A 19836-nucleotide genomic window follows, 5' to 3' on the forward strand; every position below is an offset into this window, starting at 1 on the left:
ACAGCCTGGTACTACTTAATAGTAATACAAAATACAGCCTGGTACTATTTAATAGTAATACAAAATACAGCCTTGTACTATTACTAATAATATATACTAATAATACCTGGTATTTACATTTACTACCGGTAAATACATAACTAGTACTTAACTGGTAGCAGGTACCTAGCTGGTATATATAGGGTAATTACCAGGTACCTATACCAATGGTACTTGGTACATACCAGGTGCATATTGGGTACCTACCTGCTACTTACTAGAAACTTACCATGTACAATACCAGATTAGTTTGTGGCATCTAACAGGTACTTACTGGGTACCTGATACCTAGTAGCTACCTTGCTTGTATGTATCAGGTACTTACCTGATTCTAACCTGGTATTTACAAGGTATTTATTGGGTAATAATTTTGTAGGTAACTGGTACTTACCAGCTATTCACTTGATACATACATGGTACCAGGTATTTATTGGGTTTGTACCTGGTACCTACCAGGTGTGATACTTGTACTAACATGCTACGTTGGTAGCATGAACCTATGTAATCCATACTGACATGCCATACTGACATATATGTCAGTATGTACCCAAGTACCAAGTATAGGTGCCAGGTAAGTACCCAGTTGTATTATGTGTTGCTACTAAATATATTTTACGAAATATTTTTCCTCTATATAAAATGGGTGACATATAGTTGTTGTTTAAATAACAGATTGGTATTTTTCAGTTTTTATTGTAAAATGTCAGATTTAATAAAAGCTTCAAATTTCAGAGAAAGAACTGAGGGGGAAGGCAGGATGACTGCTTTGGTCCAGACGGAAACAAGACCAAAACCTGCTGCTCTGTTAAAACAAAACTGTAACAACGCCGGAACTGACGTCATTTTGATTTCAAAATAAAACACCCAATCTGATAATTTTGCCACAACCACTGAGAAAGAACCTGAGAATTAATCATTTTTCAGGCAGGTCATCTGGACAGTTACTTTTTTTTTTTTTTGTGCTGAAATGTTTCACCTTCCATCCAGAAGGTTTCATCAGTCAAGGAAATACACAACACAAAACTGATTCTTCCCCCAACAGCTTACTCCAAAATGGAACAAACCAGTTATGTTGGTGCTAAGATGGTCTCTTTGGCACGCCCCCTCCTCCGGTGCCGGCCCTCTTCCTAGTCGACAGTCATGTCAAACTGGTTCAAAACCAACAAAGTCCATGCTCAATAATCCAGGTATACAATCCAACAATTTTCAGTCAGTCATGTGGACGGTTTCCAGATGATCTGACTGAAAATTGTTTGTATACCTGGATTATTGAGCATGGACTTTGTTGACCCTGAGAATTGTTTTGAAAGAGAATAAGTAGAAAAAAAATTGCAAAGACCTATATTTCCATATTTATGGATTTGCTAGAAAATACTTATTTACATAACATTACTTAGACGTTGAGGATTTTTGAGCCATTTTCTTCCCTTTGAAAATAATAATTATGTATTTTTTCTATGCATATTTGTCCAGTGTCCGATTGTCTTATTTTTTTCCCCAATGAATACAAATTTTGTAAAATTAGAAAAAGTAAATTATTTAATCATGTACACATAAATAATAAATACGCAACAAGTTAAAGCTCAACAAATAAAATCGCATCTAAATTTTTAAACGTTCAGATGATTATTGCCCAGAATCATGCTTTTATTTCTTAACTCCGCCGGAAGTTGTAAAAGTTCCAAACTGCGTCCGTCTTTACGGATGTTGCGTCACAGCTGCTTTAAAGCGGACCGAGTCGCGAGCGTTCAGGCCACAAATGATCTCGGGGAACATGGACCGTGTTTGAGACTTAAAAACGAACCAAAAACTGCGCGCCTTCGCCTGGACTTAACATCCGGACTCAACCGGGACAGAACCGCCACCGAAACTGGATTCCACCTCGAGTGTCGGAGCTTTTAAAACCGGAGTGAAGGCGCTACATTAGCCGGGTAAGCTTCGTGTTTTTCGGTGTGTTTTTTTTTTTTCTTTCCGTTTGTCGTTTATGTCGGTTCCGTTTAAAACAGCCGTTTGTAGTGGGTTGTTTTGGGCCTCTGTGGCGTTAAATGCCCGGTGGTGGGCCTGTTGCTGCCGGGTTCCCGTCCTCCTTCCTCCAGTTTGTTTTCATCAGGAGGGAGCGGCTCTCCTCCTCCTCCTCCTCCTCCTTCTCCTGCTCCTGTTGGCAGCCTCGTGCTCTATAAGCCAACATTGATTTTTACATTGTCCCTAAACATTCAGGTGTGCCAGGTACCTATACGTGTTTAAGCAGACGGAGATGGATTTTACTTTTGGCTGCCGACAGATAAAGCTGACACCTTGATTGTTGCAGCTCCGTGTCGGTTTCACAGTTTGCTGATAAACTTCACACTTTGCCCTGAAATGTCCACGTTTCTCCTCCATCAGTCCACGCGTTGCATTCACTGACCGTCTGTTAAAGTCAGCTCCCCTGACCTTTAAACCAGTTTCCACCTCTGCGCTGCATTTGCTCAACTATTTAGTTTTTGATTCAAAGTATTCTCATTTTTCCTGGAGGAATGAAGCACAACGAAGGACTCTACCTTCTCTGCTCCATGCACACTTTAAAAACATGAAAACATTTTTTTAAAAACGAGTTTTTAATTAGCTGATTCTTTGATTCGGAGTATTTTTTTTTAATGGTATGATCTGCCAACTTTGTGACTCACACCGTGCAATATAATTTTGTCACTTTAGATATAATTACAAAAAAATCTAATTACAGTAAGTAACTTATATTTTCCATAAAGGCTGCACCTGACAGTTCAAAATACAGCACAAATTAAAAGTACTTGCCAAATATTTGTTATTGCATGCTTTGGAAAACTGCTATCCTCATCTATAGAATATATTAATATATATATATATATATATTTTTTTTTTTTTGCATGTGCCAGTTAAAAAAACCCAGAATGTGCTGGCTAAGTTTTCTTGCTTCCTTTAGTTTTTAGCTGTTGGGGTTAGTTTAATCAACATTACAAATTTAATTTAGGCTCTCCCTGACTCCAGCATGAAACATGTCTCAGAATGAGTGGGTGTTGCTGCGTGAACGTGTTCACAATGTGTTTTCTTGACCCGTTGTCTGGTTCTTCTGATGGGTTACAATCGAGGAAACGTGGGGATTGTCTGATTCTGACCACCTGCTGAGCGATCTGTACGCCCTGGCTTTTAATGGGATTAAATTGAACGAAAACTGGTTGAAGCTTCCCAGATGTGACAAGTTTCAAATTTTCTCTTCTCCTTCTTCCGTCTTAAAGATAAAGCAGATTAACTTTTTCTCCCCACTTCTTATCACATCGGTCTCTAATTGGAACACCTTCCCCACGAAGAGTTGGAACGAAACGGTCCTGCAGCTCGTTTACCCAACGGATCGGATCAGCGATCCGCCCCAGACGTTCCAGAGAGGAGCTGTTGATGTCAAGCGATGATCAGAAACATCTGCAGGGGATTTTCAGCTCCGATACGACTTTCATTGGAGCGAAGCAGCCACAACACTGCTGAGAAAAAAGAAGGTTTAACAGCGCGCGCGCGCTCCTTGGTGTAAACATCGTCACCATGGCAACAACCTCCGCGGCATCCACATCTGGAAGCCATCACAGGCCTGTTAATGATCAGCGTCTCTGCAGGGTGATGATCTCATGTTCAGCTGGACGCGGTGAGCGTCTCCCCTCAGAGAGACCGAAGCCGAGGATGAGCTCGTGTTAGTCAGCTGGTTGCTTCACACCTTTTTTAAGGAGACTTTTTAAATTTTCGAGATATGAAACTGATCTGAAAAGTACCGAGGATGGAAACATGTCCTCTATCTGCCAGTAGAACGACAGATTTATTATTCTCATCAAAACACAAAAGCATCACGACTGAATCCTCTTTATGTAAATGTTTATCTGTTAATTGAGTCTTTGAAGAGCCTGAAGGTTCTTTATTGTGATTTCTGTAACATCTTGTGTCCAACTCCAGGGTTGGGCCTTGTTTTAGCTTCTTTTATACATATTTTCAAAAACGATCATTAAAAAAAGCAGCTGCTCAGAAAGTAAAGTGATTGGAGGAACACTTTAATAGAAACCATCGTCATTGCACAAAACTTGTTTTCGTTTTTATCAGACGTTAAAACATCTGTTTTGTGATTTAAAATGAATAAATAAATTGATTTGATAAGAAGGACGAGTCTCAGGAAACATGGAGCGGTGTCGGGGATGAAAATGGAAGCAGCACGCCTCCTCGGGCTGCAGGCTGGCAGAGACGGAGCATGATGCACGCAGCCTGCGTCACACAGACGGCTCGCCAACATGGACGAGGGGGACTTCCTGTCCACACCTCCACGCGCTCTACTAAACAAGAACGTGTTCCAAACGGAGCAAATCCCAAAAAAAGAATAATCCGGATCCGCTCTGAACAGGATTATCATCTACAGAAACATTAACTTTACCTGCTAAAGAACGACTAAAGTGCAGTCGGTGAACTGTGTTTGAGCTTCTTTGATGAATGACGCACAAAAAATAAAAACGTGTGTGTGTGTGTGTGTGTGTGTGTGTCTACCTGAACACCGCTCTGTCATCACAGCTCAGCAGGAAGTCGAATAAATCAAGTGTTTCCCATTCGAGCGCGTCCTCGCTGCACTTCCTTCTAATAAAACTCGGCCTTGGCTCAGAGACGTGTTGTGAGCTTTCCAACAGGAAGTAGAGCAGTTGTTCAGAGAGGTGATATTTTACTAACACATCTAAAATATTCTGCTCTTTCACATCCACTGACTGTAAAGCTGCAGCTCATGTGATTTATAAAGGTCACAAATGACACATGAAGGATAAAAATGTATCAAATACGTGTTTAGTCTTTAAAATAAGTGCTATGTTCATTAAGGGGTTCATTTATGTAAAACAAGTTTATTGTTTATAAAGTGTCAGAAAGGGACAAAACATAAAAAAACAACCCCTTTAGGAATCAAGTAAAGAAGAATAACCATGTAAGTTTGAGTCCAATAACTTTATTAGCATATATTTAAATATTTAGTGATTGTTTCTGGTCTGTTCTTTTTTTATTCTTGTACAAACATCAAAGGGACACAATTCTTCTAAATAATTTACTTTCTTTGTTTTTAAAGGCCTTCCTCCCACAATGGCTGACACCGAGGTCTCCTTGTCTCCATCTCTCCTGCCGCTCCACCTTAGCCCCTCCCACTCTGCTCCACCTCCTCTGCCAGACGACTCCTCCCCCACCACATTCTCTTGCCCCTCCTCACCCTCCAGCGCCTCCTCCTCCTCTTCTTCCTCGTCCTCTTCCTCCTGCTCTGAGAGCTCCTCAGACTGCCCCAACCACCACCATCACCGTCACCACCACCATCATCCTCGGCCTCAGCTGCAGCTGCCCCCGCCCCCCCATGGCGAGCAGTCGTCCTCCCCCAGCGCCAGCCCTCGCAGCTCCAGTCCGAGCGGGAGCATCGGCAGCAGCAGCGCCAGCGAGGGCACCTGCAGCAGCGGCGTGTCGAGCGGCGGCGACCAGCGAGGTCCGAGTCCCCTGCTGGACATCATCTCGGAGGACGCCATGGAGATGGACCTGGGGGTCGACCCAGGTAACAATAACACGGCGGCGTCGCTGCGTCTCCACCGCGTCAGGTTTTCTTTGGTCTTTATCGTGTTCTGGTTTCGGTCCGACTCGTTTTTGTTTTCTGCCTCCAGTGATCGATCCGGAGGTGGCGCTGAAGGCCTGCCAGGAAGTGCTCCTTAAAGTCAAAATGTTGGACAACAAACAGGACGAGCACCAACAGGACACGGACGTCCCGGAGCGCTGCAGCCCACAGTGGCTCATCAACCCGGACACGGGCTCCATCAGAGAGGAAGATGAGGATGAAGACGAGCGTCAAAGAGACGCAGCTAAAACCCGGCGGGACCCGGCGTCCTCAGCAAAGCTGGAGTCGTCCTCGCAGTCGACGTCCAAACAGTCGTGGCTGCTGCGCCTGTTCGAGTCCAAGCTGTTTGACGTTTCCATGGCGATTTCTTACCTGTATAACTCCAAGGAGCCGGGGGTGCAGGCGTACATCGGAAACCGCCTCTTCAGTTTCCCCGACCGCGAGGTGGACGTTTACCTGCCGCAGCTCCTTAACATGTACGTGCACATGGACACGGAGGTGGGGGACGCCATCAGACCCTACCTGGTGAGTGTCGCACGCCTAAACACCTTTTAACCGTTCAGGCGTCAAAACTTTCAGCTCGTTCGGGACATTACAGCCGCATTTTAACTTTAGCTTCTTCGACACATTTAGTTCTCACGCTGGTTAGCGCAGCGTCGAGTTCTTGTTTTGGTTGTAAACGTTTAAGAAGTTTAAGGTTCACGTGAGAATTTGTGCGTCTCAGATCCATCGCTGCAAGTCGAGCATCACCTTCTCTCTGCTGTCGGCCTGGCTGCTGGGCGCCTACTCCTCCGACATGCACATCTCCACGCAGCGTCACTCCAGGGGCACCAAGCTGCGGAAGCTCATCCTGTCGGACGAGCTCAAACCTCCCGGTCCTCCCTCCGAAGCTCCTCGGTCCGTTTCTGGGTCGGTTTCCAGCAGTCCACTGTCGTCGCCGCCCCACCTCCGCTGCCACCGCAGGCACAACAGCAGTAACGTGGACCCGTCCTCCGGCCCCCTCCCGGACCGCTCCGATCAGGGGGAGGCGTTTGTTTCCCCGACCAGGAGGACGCATCAGAGGTCCAAGTCGGACGCCACCATGGTGAGCAGTGGATCCAGCGCCAGCCTCAGACGGACGGGGAGCAACCCGAAGGTGGAGGCTGTCCATGAAGAGGTGAGAGGCGCTTGAGCTTAGCTGGAAACGTCTGTAGGTGCTGACGGGAAGAATTAAAACCTTCAAACCCAAATTAGCTTCAGAAAATGGTAAAATTTCTCGACTACAATACAGGTGCTGGTCATAAAATTAGAATATCATGAAAAAGTTGATTTCAGTAATTCCATTCAAAAAGTGAAACTTGTAGATTTATATTCATTCGTTACACACAGACTTATCTATTTCAAACGTTTATTTCTTTTAACGTTGATGATTATAACTGACAACTAATGAACCCCAAATTCAGAATCTCGGAAAATTAGAATATTAAGACCAATGGAAAAAAAAAAAAAGAAGTATTTTTAGAAATGTTGGCCAAATTTAAAGTATGAACATGAAAAGTATGAGCACGTACATCATCAGTACTTAGTTGTTGCTCCTTTTGTCTGGATTACTGCGTCAACGTGGCGTGGAGTCGGTCAGTCTGTGGAACTGCTCAGGTGTTATTAGCCCAGGTTGCTCTGATCGTGGCCTTCAGCTCTTCTGAGTTGTTGGGTCTGGTGTATCACATCTTCCTCTCACAATACTCCATAGATCTTCTATGGGGTTAAGGTCAGGTGAGTTTGCTGGTCAATTAACAACAGGGATACCATGGTCCTTAAACCAGGTACTGGTAGTTTTGGCACTGTGTGCAGCTGCCAAGTCCTGTTGGAAAATGAAATCTGCATCTTTATAAAGTTGGTCACCAGCAGGAAGCATGAAGTCTCTAAAACACAGTGGACCAACACCAGCAGATGACACGACACCCCAAACCATCACCGACTGTGGAAACTTGATACTGGACCTCAAGCATCATGGATTCTGTGCCTCTCTTCCTCCAGACTCTGGGACCTTGATTTCCAAAGAAAATTCAACTTCTCATGATATTCTAATTTTATGACCAGCGCCTGTATAAGTTTCAGTTCTTCCCTCAACCTCAGGATCTGATTATTTACCAACACAAAAGGACAAACCTTCGCTGATGGTGTGGTTTAATGTTCCTAATTACACTGATGAAAGCATTGTAGATTAATATCTGAGGCTTTCGGAGCCCGTTTGTGTCTGAAGCCTGCAGCCGTTTCCCAGTTAAACCATCTGAAGGCTTAAAGGACACTAAATTATTTAAACTAAAAATAAAATCTAGCATTTTACTCCTATAGGGGAAAAACGGGCAGGAAATGTAAAATTATAAGAGTTTTCAATTATGAGCTTGTTTTCTTTGTAGTATCTGCTTCTTGTTTCTCTTATAGTTTTTTTTTTCTCGTGCTTGACTTCTTCCTTTGTTGGTTTTGTTGGTTCTGCTGGAGAAGAAGACTCTGATTGTTCAGAGACGTGGGAGAAAGCAGAGTGGGCCTCATTCTGCAGCTTCCGTCAAAATGATTTTTAGAACAAACGCATCCTCATTCATTCACCGTTTCAACAGAACATCAGCTTAATGCTTTTATTTTGGCGGGTTTTCTCAAATGTAGAGCCGCAGATTTTCTTTGAATTGTCTGTTTTTTTTTTTTTTTTTTAGTTTTATTACGTCAATAATCCGTTATTAGTTTGTTTCCAGATGTGCTGAGGGAGAGATATCTGTAGTCGAGTTACAAACTGGATTCCTTCAGGTCCAAACTCACAAACGTGGATTAGAAATTGTTTAAGTGTGAACATGCTGTACGTCAGGGTTATTTTATCTACGTTTGCTGCAGTATGGCTTTTATTTATTTACTGCCTTAAGTTATAAAACTACTGGAGTTGAATGTCAGTGAGTAAAAATGTTGGTAAGAGCACTTTAAAGTTTTCTATCTACACAGATTTTATATAAAAAGATAAATCATGTTCTACAACGGGAGCAGCAGCCGATGGTTTTTAGATTTTGAAACGTCTTAAAGCATTCACGTGTTCGAGACGAAGAATGATGCAACAGGTCCTGGAGCCAGAACATTACGAGCCTTCAAACCTCAACGAAATCTTAAGATCAGTCTTTTAACAGGCACACGATCAGAACGCGAAGAAATGACGCCTGGATGGTGTCGTGATCTTTCTCTGCTCTGTGGGTGCAGATAAAACGCTCCCGTCTTTAACCGATCAGCTGCAACATGTCGGATGAGACGAACCGAACTGGTTTCTGGATTACAGCAGAGAAGTTCAGAGATAAACGTGTTTTCAGCGTTGCTCTCGGCCTGCACATTCCTGGCTGGCAGCTTCAGTCACACGGAGGCCGAAGCTCTCTGTTGGCTCCGAGCCTGGTGTGTGATGGGATGGAACATGGACCTGAAGAACAGAAGAAAACAAACAAAAATCACAGTTTTTAGCTTACACCGTTCTTCTGTTGGATGGTGTTTTCCAGCTGCTCGTGTGTGTTGGTGGAGGAGTCCAACACTGCAAAAACCCAAGCAGGAGATGGAACCAGGACCGATTATCTTCGTTTTCAGCAGCTGAACTTGTGAACTTCTGATAAGGAAGTCTGAAAGAAAAGTCTCACTGTTTGATTCTAATCTTGTTTTTTTTTTCAGTAGAATAATAATTTAAAAAAAATCTGGGGTGGATTAGACTGAATCTGAAGCAGAGATTAAAACAAACGACCCATTTCCAAAAAATACATGGAACTTTGTGTAAATAAAAACGGAAGGACGCATTTTATTCACTACGGAGCAAAGTAAACATATTAAATGTTGAAACTAAAATATGTACTTTTTTTTTAAACAAAAACCAAACTATAGTTCATTAGGGTTTTTTAATGGCAGCAACACATCTCAGAAAACAAGACGGTGGTGAGACCAGTTATGTTGTATGGTCTGAAGTAGAGGATGACATTTTTTCGGAAGTACCGCGGGTCACGTGATTCCGGCGGGACCGGAGTCAACCTCATTATAACTCACGTGACCGGGACATGACTGGACTGAAAGCTAACAGGAGCAGGAATCGTGTTACCAGGAGTGGGACCAGGACGGGAGTGAAAATCCACTCCTGTGTCATCCTCTAGTCTGAGGACAAAAAGACAGGAGACAGAACTGGAAGTGGCAGAAATGAAGATGTTGAGTTTCTCCTTAGGAGTGACGAGGATTGATAAGATCAGGAATGAGTTTATCAGAGGTCCAGAACGAGTTGAACTGGGAGATAAAGTTAGAGAGGCCAGACTTGGACATGTCCAGAGGAGGGACAGTGGGTATACTGGTAGAAGGATGTTAGAAATGCAGCTGCCTGGAAAGAGACAGTGTGGTTTAGCCTCGTCTTGCTGAAATGTGCAAGGCCTTCCCTGAAAAAAGACATCTGGATTCGAGTGCATGTTATAATGGGAGTACCATGTTTTTCACAGACTGGTAAACCTTTGCCCATCTTTACTTCCAAGAGATTCAGCCTCTTGTTGTACCTCGAATTAGCTGCAAAATGCTCCTTCAAACATTTTTGTGATGTTTTGCTGTTTTACAATTCAAAACGACTTCACTTCTCCCCGTACACAGTATCCAGGTTTCAACCTGTGATACGTTTACTGTTCCGTTGTGAACTTGGGTTTATGACTCAGTGCATTCTGTGTTTAACATTTTACACAGCGCCCCAACTTTTTTGAGAATTAGGGTTGGAATATTAAAATGCATTTTTACACAGAAGTGCTAATTTAAAAAAAAAAACAACAACCTTGCACTGCCAAACGAGCTGGACTGGCTGTGATGAGACGTTATCAGACTCTGGATACAGTCGGGCTTCTTCCTTCCCTCTGACTGTAGATAAGCGATGCGTGCGGTCTGTCATGTGTAATCAGCTGATCAGACAAAACGATCCACAACGCAACGTTAAACGTCGACTCAGAGGAAAGTATGCAGTCTACTAATGTAACGTTTGTGCAGTTTTCCAGGCGAATCTTCTAAATTTGAGTCTTAATTTAAAGCATTGGGTGGACGTTGTGGGACTGAAACGGTTCCTTTTCTTCTTCTTCCTCTGGTTGAAGAACTCATCGTTTACACAAAAGGCAGAAGTTTATTGAAAACTTCCGTCTTCGTCTCTCTGACAGGAGAAGTGACTACAGTGTGGAAACGCGATACAACGTGGCGAAACAAAAGCTCAACAGTTATTTTGGAAAGAGGGGTTGTCATGGTGACTGTCCGGAAGCGTGGGGAGGGAGGGATGGACGGCGGGTTGAGAGGAGTGTCGTCTTACAGCAGCACAGCGAGACGCCAGATTCCATTTAAATGATTAATGTCGACCTGAACTTTCAACTTCACTCGATTTGCAATCCTTGTTTTTGAAATGTTTTATTTTTCCGTTAGCCCTCAGAGGCTCCCATGGGGAAAAGTCCCATTTCTTTATGCTTGGTGCTGCTAAACAACCATTCTTGGTTATAAATATGGTCGATGTGTGATTGCGGTGCACCCAGTCTCATTTGTTATGACACGAGGAAACCGAATATTTTATCAACAAATATTTAAGCTTTAACATTCAACAACTACAAACTTTGAATAAACCAGTTTCTGATTTTAATCTGCTCAAGACGAACCTTCAGTTCTGCTGCGATCTCCTCCATCTCTGTGAAAGTCGTACGGAAAACAAGACTCACTTTTCACACGTCGGTGCCTTCTTCGTGGACTTTTTATTTTTTTTTCATTTTCTGCAAGATCTGATTGGTCGAGGGGTGGTGCCGTTCCGTGCGCTCGTGCATTATCTCAGAGCCTAACCTGTTCGGGCGCAGGTTGGATTCCCAGCATAACTTTCCGCAGCGCTAGACCCGAGTAAGAGAGAACGCAGATCTGCGATACTGAAAACCCTGAAGTGAAATCACTTTAAGACACTAATCCTGGTCCAGGCTGCAGCCCTCGGGTCTGGTTCATGGAAGGGCTTGTGGGGGATTTTAACCCACGTGATGCTGTAATGGCTGCTTGGTCGTCATGTGGCTCAAGCTGCTGTTTCAGAAAGTAAAAATGGGCCGAGGCAAGTCTGGTCTGGTTTGGTCCAGACAATCTATAACCACTTTTTATTTATGTTGATGGATTACATGAACAACTTTGTTCTTGGATGTTTTTCTGGGTTAAATTGTAAACCTGTCAAGTCAACTTTATTTATAAAGCACATTTAAAACAGCCAAAGTTAATTATGTTAATTAATTGGTTAATTGAATATGTTTCCTAACAAAGGTTTTTAACGCCTGCTGGCATCAGTGGGAGAGAACTGGCATTAAACGTTTCCACTGATCAAGAGAAATAAAACCGCAGCTTCTTTATAAAACATTTGAACGACTACACAAACAAAAACCCCTCTTCCTGCTTGTTTGCAGCCGGAGCGTCTTCGTCCTCAGAGGGAGTTTGTCAAGTCTCTGTTTGGCATCGGGAAGCGTTTGGCCACGCTGCCGACCAAAGAGCAGAAGACCCAGCGGCTGATCTCGGAGCTGTCGCTGCTCAATCACAAGCTGCCAGCTCGTGTGTGGCTGCCCACCGCCGATCACCAGCACCACGTCTGCAGAGTCCCCCACACCCAAGCTGTGGTCCTTAACTCCAAGGACAAGGTGAGCGGTAACTCCTCCTGTTAAAAACAAGCTGCTTACAACTAGGGCTGCGCGATACGGACCAAAATTAATACATCGATATTTTCAAGATAAATCGCGATATACGATGTATCAATATTTTTTTCTTTCCATAAAGTAACAACAAAAATATTTCTGAGTCAAAGCTTTGCACATTAATGAGCAAGCAGCTGTAACTGTACAAAATAAAAGTCTAAAAAGTAAACTCTTTAAATATATTAAATAATAATCGTCTTCAGCTGCGCCGCCTTCATGACGTTGGTGTTTGTGAAGCAACACGTGAGGGGCTGTTTGTATTCAGTGAGGGAGAAGGAGTTGCATTTGGAGCAAACGGGAGAAAAAGAACCACACGGATTTTCAAGTCTAATACTCGGTGGTTGCGATAGAGTCGTTTTAACCATCGTAAAGTGGAAAACTCGTGATGCGTCGCCCAGCCCTACTTACAACAGGAAACGTTAAAACGATTAGTTTCTAACACGTGAAAATGCAGTAAGTTGCTCAACGCTGCCCTGCTTTTACCTCTCCAGGCTCCCTACATCATCTACGTGGAGGTTTTGGAGTGCGAGAGCTTCGAGACGTCTCCTGTTCCGGCTCGGATCCCAGAGACCAGGATCCGTACGGCCCACTCTGCAGAGAACCTGGACTGCGGCACGGCGGCTAACGTGAACAGCAGCATGACGTCGGAGCACAGAGCGGGAAGTTTCTCCACCGTCCCAAATTACGACAACGACGACGAGGCGTGGGCCACCGACGATATCGGACAGCTGCAGGTGGAGGTACAGGCGGACCTGTGGAGGTCCTCGTGAATCCCCAGGAGACCCAGTGTCCTCATAAGGCGCGTAAACAAGCCTGTGTGTGCCGTTTGTTTCAGGGGGAGGCTCAGACCAGCAGCAGTGACAACATCAGCCAGTTTTCAGTGGACAGCATCACAAGTCTGGAGAGCAAAGAGCCGGTGTTCATCGCTGCTGGAGACATCAGGTAGAGTCGCTGCCCGGGAGCGTGGCGGAGCCAACAGACCATTTACACAACTCGTAAACTGGTTGTTGTTTTAAGTTCTCACTGGTCATTGGCATCAGTTCTGATCTCTGTCCGGTGGCGTTTCAGGCGGCGTCTGTCGGAGAACCTCGCTCAAACACCCACCTCGTTCAAGAGGGACCCCGAGGACCCGTCAGCTGTGGCCCTCAAAGAACCCTGGGAGGAGAAAGTCAGGTGGGGCCTGGAAGGCGAGCAAAGATCAACTCCTCTCCTGCTCTGTGGTAACTCTCTGCTTGTGTCCAGGCGGATCAGAGAAGCCTCTCCGTACGGTCACCTTCTTAACTGGAGGCTGCTGTCGGTCATCGTGAAGTGTGGAGACGACCTTCGGCAGGAGCTGCTGGCCTATCAGGTCCTCAAACAGCTGCAGGTACAGAAACACCTGAACCATTAACGTTTGCGTCAGAAAGCAGCTCAAACTGAACGCTGCTCTTTAGATGTAATCCTTCTGAAATGCATTTCATTCTTCTTGGCTGTCGGTAAGATTAGGAATTCAGACAAAGCAACAAAAACTACAACGACCACGTCTCCAGACGCATCTTCTCAGTAAAGACGAACCGGTTTTCACCCCTCTGTGTGTTTGTACCATCAGTCCATCTGGCAGCAGGAGAGAGTTCCTCTGTGGATCAAACCATATAAGATCCTGGTGATGTCGTCAGACAGCGGGATGATCGAGCCCGTCCTCAACGCCGTTTCTCTGCACCAGGTGAGCAAAGGACTCTGGGAAACTGTTCTGCTGAGCATTAATGTGCTACTGGACTTTGACTTTACAATGTTAATGTTTAATAAGTAATTGAGCTGCTTAGTTATCAAATCAGTTTTTCACTCCTAAGAACTCCTCTGCTGTTTAGATGGCACTGGAAGAAAACTCTGCTTTTATATTAATATCGACACAAACTGCACACAGGTAAGATGATTCTTTTGTTGTTCTTTGTCAGGTGAGAAAACAGAGTCAGCTGTCTCTGCTGGACTACTTCCTGCAGGAGCATGGCAGCTTCACCACGGAGGCTTTCCTCACTGCTCAGAGGAACTTTGTTCAGAGCTGCGCCGGATACAGCCTCATTTGTTACCTGCTGCAGGTCAAGGACAGGTGAGGGGGGGGGGGGGGGGACCAGTAGCACAGCAGTAAAGAGTTTTCTTTATGTGAATATGGTTTTCAACAAAAAGAACTAAGGAATTAGCTTTTGAAAGTAAGTTGCACCTTCCTGCGACTCCCTGACTTCTAAATGTTTTTTTGCAGACACAACGGGAACATTCTGTTGGACTCTGAAGGCCACATCATCCACATCGACTTCGGTTTCATCCTTTCCAGCTCTCCTCGCAACCTCGGCTTCGAGACGTCGGCCTTCAAACTCACATCAGAATTTGTAGACGTGAGTAAAGACTTTGACTTAATTTATGCTTGAAATTTAAAAAAAACCAACCGAAACTCAGATTTGTTAGAAATGCTCCAGACGACGCTGTGGATCGGTATCACCACACCAACATGTATCCACCATTACAACAGCAGCTCCACTGACTCCTTTTCAGGTGATGGGGGGTCTTGATGGAGACATGTTCATCTACTACAAGATGCTGATGCTGCAGGGTCTGATAGCAGCCAGGAAGCACATGGAGAAAGTGCTGCAGATAGTCGAGATCATGCAGCAAGGTAACGTGCACACGGGACACGCTCTGCAGCATTCGGATGAAAAGCTCAGCTTTGATACATTTGAGCTCCCAGACTAATGCAACTAAAATGTAATATTTTATTAAATGCCAATGCGTCTGGAACGTCATCACGAGCGTACAGACGCCCGACTTGTGTCAAACTCCTGCTAGCAGAGAGAGAAACGAGCATTCGCAGCTCGTTTCAGTTTCTCTTGGTGCGGCTTCTTGAAATTAAACATTAATCCAAAAAGACGTCTGTACGCCCGAGATTACAGCACAGGCGTGTCTCCGCTTGACTTTCAACCATTTTTCAAAACCCTCACAATGTTATCTCTGTGAGAATGTCCGTTTCAGATGTTTGGAGTTTATTTGAAATATTTGCACATCTCAGTTCTGAGCAGGATTGTAGCAAAATGAATCGGGTTTAGGCCATTTGGATGTGCTCATGTTGGAACCGCTTAGACATAACTAGTGTTATAAATTCAGTAAACGATCAAATGTTAAAAATAAGTTGTATTTAATGAGCTGAAGTCTTTACAGTATAATCTCTTTAAATGAAAGTCATTTTAAAGCAGAATTTTCAGTCCGTCAAAAAGATCAAGTTGTATTGTAAGTACCAATAGTATTTTACTGTGCAAAGGACTACCTGTGTTATACAGGTCTCTCTTGTAAATGAGTCCTCGTGGCTCAGTGAGACTAACCTGGATAAATAAAGGTTGAATGGAAAAAAATGTTAAAATATCACCCTTTTGAATATCGAGGCTCAATGGGATTTACCTGTCTAAATAAAGGTTGATTGATTGAATATAACATTATATAAAGAAAATAACAGTTCGGTGTCAAGCTTTAGGAGTTTCATCAGTGTAATCACATTTTAACGAGTGAACATTCACATTATGAAGGTTGTTCTGTTTGAAATTAAACTTTTCGACTCTCTTGATGCTAAAAGTCCTCGAACCTTAAAAATCGCACTGTTGGTTTTATTTACACGACGAAGAAAACTGACAGAATCAAAGCAAAGACTAATTATTTTTCTGTTTAAATTGCTATTCAAATAGTCAATTTATTTCCGTTATTAAAAGCAAAACATAAACTCTACGTCTTTGTCTTATTGAAATGCTGTAACTTGTTTTTTAAACACAACTGAGACTTTTTTTAAATTAGCTTCAGCTGCAGGAAACATTTGTAATATAAAACTTTAAACATTATTATTGTAGTGCCGGCATGAAAATCTATTTTGCTAAATATATATCGCAAAAAAAAGCTACAAATTACCGTAATTTCCAGACTATTGAGCACACCTGAATATAAGCCACGCCCACAAAAAACCCTACAGCCTGTTCCACAGTCATTTAAGAGCTTTGACAGATCGTCCATGTACGCATTAAATAAAAAGGGAGACGGGATGCTACCCTGTCTCACACCATTTGAAACTCCGAAGGGATCTGATGCAGAGTTTCCCCATTTTACATACACGTGCTGATTAGCATACCAAAAGACAAGAATCCTCACCAAACATTTGGGGACACCTGTTATACAACTTGTGAAACAACTTTTCATGGTTTACATAATCAAAGGCCTTTGAGGCATCAATAACACACATAAAAATGGAGGTGTTGTGTCTGTTGTATAGATCTAAAATTTCTTTTAAAGCAAAAATGCACAAGTCTGTTCCATGTTTACGTTTAAAACCAAACTGATTATCAGAGGTCAGCAAAAATCTTTCCAGTTTGTTCAAAACAGCCTCTCCAGTACCTTAGACAAGCTGCTGGCCAGAGCTATAGGCCTATAATGATCCTTACTGTTAATATTACCAGCTTTATCCTTCACAATAGGAACTAAAATGACATGTCAGGTAACCCTCCATGAATAAGAGCGCCTGTAAAACCTCTAGCAAGCAGAGGGTAAAGTTTCCTGCTCGCATATTTTAGATGCTCAGCAGATACAACGTCTTGTTCTTATCCAGCTTCATTACAATCTCAAAGACTTCTTGTGGGGACAAGATAGTCCGGAAATTACGGTACATCAATGTAGAAGCTAGAAAAGAGGATTTTCAACCTCGGTGAGTTAAATGAAATATTAGTATATTATCTTAAGAATCTGGTTTTAGGTATAGATTTATAATCAGTAAGAGAAATAAAGTAAAAATAAATAAATGAAAAGGCAGAATAGGTGAGAATCTAACTGAAAATAGTTGTGGTTTTCGATGAACAGTTGGTGTAGATAAAAGACAGATTGGAAATAAACTAATGAACCGCTGCACCAACCATTAAAACATCATTCATACGGGAATTTAAAATCCATAAGAAGTTTATGTAACATTGACCGGCTTAGTAATTCCTGCCGTCCCGAGTTGAAACGTCTTCTTTGTGCTTCTCCAGGTTCCCACCTGCCGTGTTTCCATGGCTCCAGCACCATCCGAGGCCTGAAGGAGCGTTTCCACATGTCCCTGACGGAGGAGCAGCTCCAGCTGCTGGTGGAGCAGCTGGTGGACGGATCCATGCGCTCCATCACCACCAAACTCTACGACTCCTTTCAGTACGTCACCAACGGCATCATGTGACCCGCCACGCCGGGAAGAGACGCCGCGTGTGCAGCGCGGCTTCAGCTTTCCTCCATTCTTTGCGAATCGGGAGCTCCACGTTGCTCCGGCTCGATTTACCGGAAACAAATTTTGTGATTCTTCTGGAATCTGGATCAGATTATTATTATTATTATTTTTTTTTTTGTTAGGATCTTGGAAAGTACAGAATCTGGAACTTTACCGGATCAACAGACACTATAGAAAAGGCCAGAGGTGCAAAAAACAAAACCTGAGCTGAATTTCTTTGAAACCTGAAGGACTTCTGGACTCGACTCTGAACCAGCTCAGGAGCTTTGGTTTGCTTTACTGATCGGTTTTGGGACGCATGGCCACTTCTGAACGGATTTGATCAAGAAGGACGTCGTCATTTCATCAAGAAGGAAATAATCATTTTACTTTAAACTCCCGACACCTGCTCCGTGCAGCTTAAAACGCAAAATGTCACCACTTTTGACTTAATCGGTCGCATCGTGAAGAAAGATTTGCACATTGAGCTGAAACCGCTATTATGAAAGTGGTCAACTGAAATTGATTGATTAGAAAAACTAATAACTCTACCAAAAACAACAACAGGTCCATATCCTGCTGCATCGACCAGAAGCTAAGACGACAGCAGCTTGTTCCTCGTTTGATAAAGTTCGACGGGGCAGCAAACACCAGCAGGGCGTCTCCACCGATGAGGAACTTCATCGACATTTGTGGTTCTTGAAAAGAAAAGCACAACACGAACCAAGTCGTGACTTTTCGGGATTCTTTTTTTTTTTTGGTCGTTCTTTAGAAAACCGTTGCAAGAGGCTGCAGAAAGCCCTAAAATATTTCATCATCTTTGTTTTATTTTGAAATGTTTAAAAATAGTTTTGCCAGACGAACTTGAATCAACGTTTGTTTCAGTTTTCGCACCAGACCGCTTTTACAACCGCCAAGTCTGAGCTCCTAATGACAAGAAAGACATTAAAATGTGTCGAATAACATTTGGAAATTAAACGTTGGCATGTTAACGCTACGTGCCAGTTTGAACCTAAAACTCAAACTGTGAGCACAGAACGATCAGGAACTATAAAAGGTGACGTCCTTGTTGGAGAAATGAAGCAAACATGGACACTTAAAGCTGCATTCTGTTTCTTGACCAGCAGAGGACGCCTCCTGGAGTTACAGAAGCCTACTTCTTATAATTGACCCGCTAGCTTCTGGTTCCAACAGGTTTTTATTGGAGCACAATGTTCATTCATGCTAACAAGATCTATTGCATAGAACACCATGTTCGCAGTATGCTTTAGCATGAAGCTAACTTTTATTTATTTAGTCAGTTTTTCCATCTTTTTAAGTCATTCCATTGATAAAATTAGGTTTCTAAATAACGAGTAGGCCTGTCGTTATAAACAATAAATCAATTAATCGCATGATAAATGAAAATTATCGACCACATTTTCATTTATCGCTTTATCGTTTCTTCGTGTCTCGTTCTACTGAAGACACTGGACGACAAAAAGCTCAACTCCGGTGCTCTTCACTGACTCCTCCCTTTCTCTTTAAAATCCATTTTAACGATCCAAAATCACGTGTTTGGATCGTTCAAAGCAGCTAAGCTGAGAAGCTAAGCTACGAGCTAAGCTAACAGGCCGACCTCGGGGTAAAAACCTCCGTCTTGTTGAAGCTCCAAAATTCACAGTTGAAACCCGTTCCTTCATGTAAAAACTTGTTGTTCTCTGCAAAAAGAAGCTGAGAACTTGTTTACTGTTTTTTTGTTATTTATTTTTATTTATTAAAAGCTTTGTGGAAAATGCTATGCTAAAGAGCTCAAACCACACGGAGAGTCAGACATTTTGAGAACGGAATAAAGGAAGGAGAGACAGCCCATGTCTCGTCAAGAGGCCTCCCTCCCATTTTTCTTAGAGACACGCTGCTCGCTCCCTCACTATCCATGAAAAAAGGTACTACACCCCAAATAAAATTAACCAACATTTCTTCTTAAATTTGACAATAGTTACTAATTGTCAAATTTCAAACAATATTATCGTTTATCGCAATAATTTCTGAGACAATCGTCAAGCAAAATTAGTTGTGGTGACAGGCCTAGTAACGAGGGGCATACAGCTCTACATCAACTAAACTAAATACCTAAATAGGAGTTTTAAACCAGTTTAAAATATTTGCTCATTATTTTTATATTGTCTATTGCAGGGGTTCTCAAACTTTCTGGGTTCAGGGACCTCTTAAGGGGAGAAAAAGTTTCAGGGACCCCC

The 19836-nt window shown here is 43.1% G+C and overlaps 1 protein-coding gene across 1 annotated transcript; it reads left to right on the top strand.

The window, feature by feature from the left end:
* Nucleotides 1-1733: 1733 nt before the first annotated feature.
* On the top strand, nt 1734-18281 carry LOC119425735 (phosphatidylinositol 4-kinase beta). The gene is made up of 14 exons (XM_037693280.1): nt 1734-1970; nt 5132-5599; nt 5706-6181; nt 6381-6812; nt 12082-12309; nt 12855-13103; nt 13199-13305; nt 13432-13536; nt 13606-13729; nt 13952-14065; nt 14298-14449; nt 14600-14732; nt 14890-15010; nt 17391-18281. The coding sequence occupies exons 2-14, from the start codon at nt 5146-5148 to the stop codon at nt 17570-17572; spliced, it is 2877 nt and encodes a 958-aa protein (XP_037549208.1). The 5' UTR covers nt 1734-1970; nt 5132-5145; the 3' UTR covers nt 17573-18281.
* The last annotated feature ends 1555 nt before the right edge of the window (nt 18282-19836 follow it).

This window comes from Nematolebias whitei, chromosome 19 (genome assembly GCF_014905685.2).
Source record: "Nematolebias whitei isolate Nwh7 chromosome 19, NemWhi1, whole genome shotgun sequence".
NCBI classification, from domain to species: Eukaryota; Metazoa; Chordata; class Actinopteri; order Cyprinodontiformes; family Rivulidae; genus Nematolebias; species Nematolebias whitei.

Excerpts from the sequence above, each read along its gene's own strand:
- LOC119425735 (XM_037693280.1), top strand. The coding sequence starts at position 5,146 with ATGGCTGACACCGAGGTCTCCTTGTCTCCATCTCTCCTGCCGCTCCAC. Across the intron at positions 5,600-5,705 it reads GGACCTGGGGGTCGACCCAG|TGATCGATCCGGAGGTGGCG; the intron begins GTAACAATAACA and ends TTCTGCCTCCAG. Across the intron at positions 13,306-13,431 it reads ATCGCTGCTGGAGACATCAG|GCGGCGTCTGTCGGAGAACC; the intron begins GTAGAGTCGCTG and ends GTGGCGTTTCAG.